The sequence below is a fragment of the Aphanomyces invadans genome (assembly GCF_000520115.1).
Source record: "Aphanomyces invadans strain NJM9701 unplaced genomic scaffold supercont1.6, whole genome shotgun sequence".
Classification (NCBI taxonomy): Eukaryota; Oomycota; class Saprolegniomycetes; order Saprolegniales; family Verrucalvaceae; genus Aphanomyces; species Aphanomyces invadans.
The window spans coordinates 2202377-2209838 of NW_008580151.1; the positions used below are offsets into that span (position 1 = coordinate 2202377).

Sequence of the window (7462 nt, forward strand, 5' to 3'; positions counted from 1 at the left end):
CACCCCCAGCAGAGTACACCATGTCACGTTTTGCAATCGCAACGGCCTACGATCTCGATTACACACGTACTTCTCCCGGGCAATCATCTCCCATCGAGGATGCACCGATGACATGCTCCTGGAGATGTGCTCCCGGGCACTGTCACCGTCCCCCGACGGACCAAGTGAGGTTGAGGCTGGGGGCACGCCGCGTACAACCAAGCTGTGGTCAGGCAGCGAAGCTGCGACCTCGAAAGGTGTCAGTCATGTGGGGAGTTTCAAGGCAGCGGCCGTCCCCGGCCGCTGCTGTGTCTATTTTTGCAAGCGGAGGCATGCATCCTGAAGCCTCGCTGCAAGATATGGTCGAGGTCGCAGCGTCCCCTGCAGAGCCTCGGCGCACCGACGTTGTCTTGTCGTCGAATGCCCTCGATCGCCCGCTTCCAGGGCCTCCCTCAAGCGAACTGGTGCAGCTCGAACACGTATCAATTGTCATGCTGCATCCCAATGTGACCACCGACATTCGCGCGATCGTCAACACTTGCAACGAGCAGAGCCAGGCCACGCGCCGCGGCAGTGTCGCGGCCAACACGACCTTTGTGACTGCCAAGCCCGAGGCCCGAAACAGCGTGATCCATCTCCAGCGCCAGCTGCAAGGACACTGCGACACCTCGAGCCGGGTGCGAACGTCGCGAGCGCACTTTGACATGACAACCCTTCGTACGGGCGATAACCCGATCGACGACCCGTTTGCTATCGCGAATTTGCCCCCCGACATCCAGCGCGGGTTTCGGATGAAGGTGTTTGGGCTGCTGGCCGTCCAGTTGTTGTATGTTTCGATGACAACCTCGATTTTGACATTTGCACCGACGGTACAGCGTGGGCTGTGGACATGGCTCCAAGAAGACTACGCCGCCGTCGTGCTCCTTGCCGCGTTCGTGGCTGGTCTCGTTGTCCTTCACGCCGTCAAGTACTCGTACCCTGTCAACTACATTGTGTTTGCGATCTTTTCAACGTGCCAAGCCGTGTTGGTCACGGCGATCGGCATTCAATTCGACACGTACGCCGGATGCGTCGCTTGCTACGCGTCCCTGCTGGTCGTATTGCTGCTCATGGAGTTCTCCACCGCCAAGTCGGGCGCGTTGTTCATGGGGCGTGCACGCGAGCTCGTGCCAATCCGCGTAGCCGGGGCAGGCGCATTTGTCGTCGCGGCGGTCCCGTTGGCGGTCGCGTACGGGATCTTCCAAGACATGCTCATGACGCCCCTCGAGTTTGTCCTCGTTCTCGCGTTTGTCGTGCTGATGACGACGTGGTTTGCCTGCGACGTGTCGTACATTTGCAAGCGCCTGTCGCCCGACGAGTACATGCAAGGCACTGTGTTCTTTTACACGGACATGCTTGTGTTTCTGATGGTCGTGTTCACACTCGTGGCCATGGCGACGACGGGGACCGCCTTGCCTGGGATGTGTAGCTCGTGCCGGTGCCTGTTCGACCCGATCGGCGGCAACTCCCCCGACGACACGAGAGACGGTGCCCATGACGACGCCGTGCCTCACGTTGTACCGATGGCTGCGATTCCTCCAACTGAACAGCGCTAAAACGGAGTGCTGGTTTTGCTTTGGAATGTTGCAAGTGGAGGACACACATAGCCGCATGCCCGTCGTCGCTGCTTGCAGCGTGCTCCGCTGCTGGAGAGCACTCAGAAGAGCAAAGGCAGGGAGCTACAAGCGTCTGAAAGGCGTAGCAGGATGTACAACCTGGCGCATCAACGGAATGGTGAACCGCTGATGGGCTTTGTAACGGTTACGGTCGCCGCCGGTTTCATTCTCGGTCGTTACGTCGTCGGCGTGGCGTCCGCATGGCCACGAACCATGACAACGAACCGGCGGGTCCATGCCGAGTTGCGGGAGAGCCGTTCCACGGGTTTGCCGCCGTCGTCGTCCGGACGGCCCACTTGCACGATTCGATGTTCAAACTGAGCGAACTCATGAAGCTCCATCGCGTGTTCCAACAGCGCGGCGCTCTCAACGAAAAGCAATTCGTCGGCCACTTTCGGTCGATTCTCGAGACCAACTCGTGGAGCTCGACCCAGATCTCCCAGCTCTTTATGAAAATCGACGCCAACTCGGACGGGTCCGTCGACTGGGACGAGTTTACGAACTTTATGTTTGTTCATTCGCAGTCTGCACACGACGCTGCGGCCCAGCTCGCCAGCGTCGCGTTTGTGCCAACCGACGACGTGGTACGGACCATCCCATTTCCTCGGTGACGAGCCTTCCTTGTCCCCATCCCGCCTCGACGATTCCGACCCATGCACTTATGTATAGCGTCGTTTCGTATGGCATAGACTGCGGCCGCACAAGCACCGTCTCCATGCCAACCGCGCGTCCGAGATGTCCTGGTTGCATTCCAGCCACTTGGCACCGGCCATTTCGTCAGTTCGACGGTCGACGGAATGATCAAGACGTGGAGCGCGACGTGGGCAGAGCTGTCGTCCTTTCGGGCGCTCCAGGACCACAGAACCAACTGCGTCACGGCCATGGCATACCTCCAATCGAGCGGCAAAGTCGCCCTCGCGTCGCTGCATGGCGGCGTCCAGTTCTTTGACCTCGTGTCTGCGGACAAGTCGCCGCAGTCGCACGTGCCGACAGGCTCCCTCAACCACTCGACACCCCTCGCCCTCTGCACCATGCTGGACGACGACACCGGCCTGGACGTGCTTTACGTCGGGGACGACGTTGGCGGCGTCACAAAGATCTGCCTCGGCGCGACCTGGCACATGTGCGATGGCGACTGCCCCGAGCACGACACAGTGACCATCCAAAGCACCGACATCACACGAAAGGAGCGGCACACGGACCACGTGACGCGGCTAGCTTTCGTTGCAGACTTGAACAGCGTCGTGTCATCGTCGCGTGATGGGTCGGTCAAGGTGCTCCAAACGATTGTCGGGAGTGTCCCGAACAACGGGTGACCATCCGTTTTCGTAGGTGGTGGACGTGCATCGCGGCGTGCTCAAACGGCACTTTGCCTTGCATCGCGGTGCTGTGTACGACTTTGTGTGGTGTCCACGGCCCAAGTTCTTTGCGAGCTGCGGGGTGGAGCGGGAAATCTTGCTGTGGAGTCCGTTCTCGGACAGCTTGCTCGGACGGTTGCGGGGCCACAGCTGCTCGATCAAGTCGGTCGTGTGGAACGAAGAGGGCCAAAACTTGATTAGCTTGGGCCTGGACGATGGCACGAGTACGTGTCGGCGGTCGTGCCCACTAAACTGACCACTGCACTAGTTCGCGTATGGGACGTGCGACAGCTCAAGTGCCTCCAAGTGATGCGCGACCCCACGCACGGCAACCAGCACTGCAAGCTGATTTACTTTGACGTGGCGTCCAAGCACCTGCTCACGTTCTCCAACACGATCACGCCATGGCCCATGCACCACGCGGCCGTCCCGTCGGACACGCTCCAGCCGCACGAAGCCGCCGTCATCAAGGCGATGTTCAACCCGTCTTTCCAACAGCTTGTGACTATGGACTCGGATGGTCGCATTGTACTCTGGAACGTCTTGGACGGGAGCGTGATATCGCACTTCTTCATGGCCAATACGTCCATCACGGCCGCGGTAGATGACTCGTGGCTTGCCCGTGGTTGAAATGGTTGGTTCGTAGGCCCTGGACGACACAGGCCGACGACTCATCACAGGAAGTAATGTCGGGACCCAAGTCACGTTGTGGAATTTTAGCAACGGTAGCCGACTTGCCACCCTGTCCAAGCGCCGCCACACGCACGAAGACTCGGGAACTACCGACCGTCCGACGCGACCTTCTTGGATGCATCATGCACCCATGGGTGCACGAGCGGTTCCCACGTTGCACACACAGCCCGCCCGAGCGAGAAAACCCGCACCCAAGGCCAACGAAGTCACGGGCGTTGCGCTCATCACCGTGTCCGTGGCGCATTCGAGCGGACGTGGGTTTACCCAGGCGAAGTACATCCTCAGCGTGGGGTGGGACCGCCGGGTTTACGTTTGGCACGATAGCTCGGACCAAGACTACGTGATGCGTATGCCAGAGGATCTCTCCGTCGGCCACACCGACGACATCCTGACCATGGCATTTTGCGCACAAAAGTTCATCGCGACGGGTGGAATGGATGGCTGCGGTGCGTTCCATCTGTACGTCGACGAACGTCCGCCATTCATGTGTAGTCGCACGTTAGTCATCCTGTGGGGGTTCAATTCGGGGGATGTGGTCGCCAAGTTCCCGCTAACCGCCAGTACGTGCCAGCACACCTACATGCACCGCCACCACGACCAACGATGCTGTAGGCATTGAAGCGCTGTTGTACCCGCGGAAACTCGGCCTTCTCGTGGTCGTGACAAGCTGTGCATCTGTGCTGTGGATTAATCCCCGCTTCAGCTTGCTGCACGCCACCGTGGATCTCGCCCCGATTTTGCATGCAGACGTCCGCCTGACCAAAGTTGACACGGACGGCATCCTCCTGCTCGTGGCGCTGTCATGTGGAGTCGTTGTGGTGTTTCAAACAAGCGACCCCGTACAGGAACCGTCGATGAGTTTGCGGCAGCTCCATCGATGGAAAGCGTACGAGTCGGAGCACGAGATCACCGCGATGGAGTATATCGAGTCGTCGAGCATTGCAGACACGTTCGTGGTCACGGCAAGTCATCTCTCGATCAAGTTGTGGACGTTAGCCGGCGCCCTGGTCGGTTCGTTTGGAAGCACGACGTGGCGGATTCACGATGCGGTGTCCGTCGCGACCAAGGCCCCGCCTCGCGGCGCCGTGTCCGGGAATGCGTGCATGGTCGTGGAAGCCGCGGTGGTAAGCGCTCCAATTTCATGTGCACGGTACGATTGGCCAGTGTAGGGCCACACCAAGGCCATCGACACGTACAAGCGCGAGGTGAACGGCCTCACAACCCGCGGCCCGCCCGCCGTCGATGACGTTTGGATGCGCCACGATATCCACGGGACCCTCATCGACGTGGTGACGCTGACGTCGATCAGTCGCAACAAAGGAATGCTGGAAGGACTTGATAATGCAGGCAGATGGATCGAAGTGGCCTTTCACGACCTCTACGAAATCCATGAAGACTACGTGACATGGGCCCGGCACGACTTTTTCACGACGCTCGTCGGGCGCGTGTGGCAGGAGCACGCGTGGGCCGCCCCGTTCAAGGTACAGGGGCGATCCCCACGCAGCGTCTGCCCCGACAGAATGGAGTGTTCATTCGATGGCTAGGCGAGTCGACTGCACTTTGACGAGCATGGGGAGTGGCACTTGGTCGACACGGCCGGGACTCCTCACGCACTTCCGTCCGAAGAGGCCTGTAAGGCCATGAACCACCGCCCGTTTCGGTCCCTCGCCCTACATCGCATGATACCGCAGCCCCAGCCGCCTTTTCCGCAAGCCGTTCCACGCACAGGCTACCAGACGCTCCTCGAGAGCACCCCTACGACGTCAGCTACCACAAACCACTTCAGCGACGATCTGCACCGACAACGTCCGTCCATGTTGTTTTCCCCATCGAAAGGCAAAGACGGCCCGATTCACACACATGCATCTCGCCCTCTCGTGCTACGAGATGGCCGAACAAGCCCGACCAAGCTGTCGTTAGAGTGCCGGGCCGTTCGACTGCCCCAAGTCGGGGCGTCCTCGCCGACCAAAGCATCGTCGACGTCTCCAGCGTCATTGTGTCCGACCCACTTACGGTGTCCATCGCCTCCTCGCGGTGCAGCACGCGATGGCCCGCCCCAGTCCCCCAAAACTCGCAAAGACGACCGCAAGATCCATGCCCTGCAAATTGCACGTGGCCCCCCCGATGTCCCCGTTAGTAAAACGTGGGACTTTTACCTCCCCGATGTTGACAAGACCTAGCACATGCCTCTCCCCACCAGGCAGTGCACTGTGTGGCATGGCGGGCGGCAGGAAGTTCACGGGCCGAGCACGGACGGCGATGGCACTTGGTCATGGGCGATGTCCTGGCCTGTTCGTGATGGTTCGCATGCGGAAGCCCAACACTTGCATGGAACAACGGTTCACCCAGCAGTTCTGACCATGCCCAAGGACAGCTACCGGTAGCACAAGAGCAATCAATCATGGCAGCACCTGCGTTGAATGCTAACCAGTCGAGGAACTACTTTCGCAACGTCCTCCACCACCTTCGCTGTTGCTCGATCCACAGCCGCACCCCCGCCGATGCTGCACGCACAACTAGGTGAGCCGCTGGCGCCACATCCGCCTTCAAGAATGCCACACCCTCCAGTGGTGCTGCTTGCGCAGCCAATGTTCGTGCTCGTGTTCTTGAATCCACAGCTGTATAGGTCAGTCGCGTCAAAGTGGACAAATGAACCAACACCCGCATCCTCCATCAGGTAGTTTTGCCTGGAATATTGCAATCGCAAGCGGCCGTCCATGACGGGCGTCCCGATCGCAGCGACTGGCACGATGCCCGGCAAGGGTTGCATGGCCCGTTCAATCGCGGCGGCGTCGGGCTCAACGGCGGGGGTCGGCATCAATCACATCAATGAAGCGGCCGTCGACCGAAGGGATGCGCGAGTGCTGGCGCCACACGTCGATTTGAATACGTGATGGCCCAGATCATATTTCTTGCACGCATTTTAGTTGGGCGGGTACGACGAGTACGGTTCGCCAAACACTTGCGACGTGTCGGCATAGCTCGCGCGCAAGTCGCCGTTGCCGATCGTGTCATCGTGGTCGACGAGTGTATGGGCCGACTTGCGGGCAAAAGGTCGCGTAGTCCATGGGGAAGGTCGGGTGCGTGTGCCAGACGACGTTGATGTCTGTGGTTGGGACACCAAGGTGATTCCCGGCGCCATTTTTGACGCGGACGAGATGAACTCGTCATATCGATGGATTGCCGCTTTCAGGACGACCGGGTTGGTCCAGGACGTCATGTTCGCGCACATTTTGTTGACGACGTCGAGCTGGTGCAGCGTCGCGTGGACCACGTCGAAGTCCGCGAACGCCCCGAGTTGGTTCGACGGTTGGAAAAATTGTGCAGGGTCTGGCGGACTACGCTTTGGATCGCGCGGACGCCGTCGCGGCTACCCGCCATCTCCCAAATGCGCCGACGCACGTTTGCCACATACGACGACACCTTGCCGTCGCTAGGCATGGGGGGCATCCCCAGCTCGAGCGTCAGGGGCACATCGTGAAACCGGGTTACACTATCCGGACACATCCGGATATTTCGACATCGACGTTCGCCAACACTCCTTGGCGAACTTGCCCACTTCAACATTACTGCATGCTTGCAAGCCCCCTCAAATGACTGGCTTGCGTGCCATAGCTGTAGCGTTAGATAGGATTAACGCTGCTAATTCATTCTCCACTTTACCAAGTCTGCCGCACCTTCCTCTGCGCCCGCTTACACTTGGTAGCACTCCAAGTTCGTCCAAGACCAACCATGTCCTCTGCCTCGCCATCTGGTCCCTACGAAGCCGTGATCCAT

General features: G+C 59.6%; 4 protein-coding genes across 16 annotated transcripts; 2 read left to right on the forward strand and 2 right to left on the reverse strand.

Moving 5' to 3' along the window:
* Positions 1 to 294: 294 nt before the first annotated feature.
* Positions 295 to 1593, forward strand: H310_04276 (hypothetical protein). Its single transcript, XM_008868541.1, has one exon. The coding sequence runs from the start codon at positions 312 to 314 to the stop codon at positions 1572 to 1574; it is 1263 nt and encodes a 420-aa protein (XP_008866763.1). The 5' UTR covers positions 295 to 311; the 3' UTR covers positions 1575 to 1593.
* A 207-nt stretch (positions 1594 to 1800) lies between these two features.
* Positions 1801 to 6602, forward strand: H310_04277 (hypothetical protein). Of its 13 annotated transcripts, none has more exons than XM_008868553.1 (11): positions 1801 to 2218; positions 2304 to 2908; positions 2967 to 3216; positions 3261 to 3592; positions 3639 to 3958; positions 4010 to 4131; positions 4189 to 4245; positions 4298 to 4809; positions 4855 to 5166; positions 5230 to 6311; positions 6363 to 6602. In XM_008868553.1, the coding sequence occupies exons 2-10, from the start codon at positions 2432 to 2434 to the stop codon at positions 5863 to 5865; spliced, it is 3018 nt and encodes a 1005-aa protein (XP_008866775.1). In that variant the 5' UTR covers positions 1801 to 2218; positions 2304 to 2431; the 3' UTR covers positions 5866 to 6311; positions 6363 to 6602. The 13 variants fall into 13 exon arrangements, with proteins under 13 accessions (XP_008866775.1, XP_008866770.1, XP_008866766.1 ...); XM_008868548.1 differs by having other exon boundaries at positions 2324 to 2908; XM_008868554.1 differs by having other exon boundaries at positions 1813 to 2218; positions 5230 to 6205; positions 6312 to 6401.
* H310_04278 (hypothetical protein) lies at positions 6081 to 6503 on the reverse strand (the record flags this gene model as incomplete). The annotated part of the gene is made up of 1 exon (XM_008868555.1): positions 6081 to 6503. The coding sequence occupies one exon, from the start codon at positions 6501 to 6503 to the stop codon at positions 6081 to 6083; it is 423 nt and encodes a 140-aa protein (XP_008866777.1).
* A 6-nt stretch (positions 6603 to 6608) lies between the features above and the next one.
* Positions 6609 to 7126, reverse strand: H310_04279 (hypothetical protein; the record flags this gene model as incomplete). Its single annotated transcript, XM_008868556.1, has 2 exons — positions 6609 to 7015; positions 7060 to 7126. 2 exons carry the CDS (start codon positions 7124 to 7126, stop codon positions 6609 to 6611), a joined length of 474 nt encoding a protein of 157 aa, XP_008866778.1.
* Between the last annotated feature and the right edge of the window lie 336 nt (positions 7127 to 7462).

What these genes read in the sequence shown, in the direction of transcription:
- H310_04276 (XM_008868541.1), top strand. Translation starts at nt 312, where the DNA reads ATGCATCCTGAAGCCTCGCTGCAAGATATGGTCGAGGTCGCAGCGTCC.
- H310_04277 (XM_008868551.1), top strand. Translation starts at nt 1,835, where the DNA reads ATGGCCACGAACCATGACAACGAACCGGCGGGTCCATGCCGAGTTGCG. An exon ending in CAAGTTCCCGCTAACCGCCA is followed by an intron (nt 4,246 to 4,297) that starts GTACGTGCCAGC and finishes ACGATGCTGTAG; the next exon opens with GCATTGAAGCGCTGTTGTAC. An exon ending in CGTGGGCCGCCCCGTTCAAG is followed by an intron (nt 5,167 to 5,229) that starts GTACAGGGGCGA and finishes TTCGATGGCTAG; the next exon opens with GCGAGTCGACTGCACTTTGA.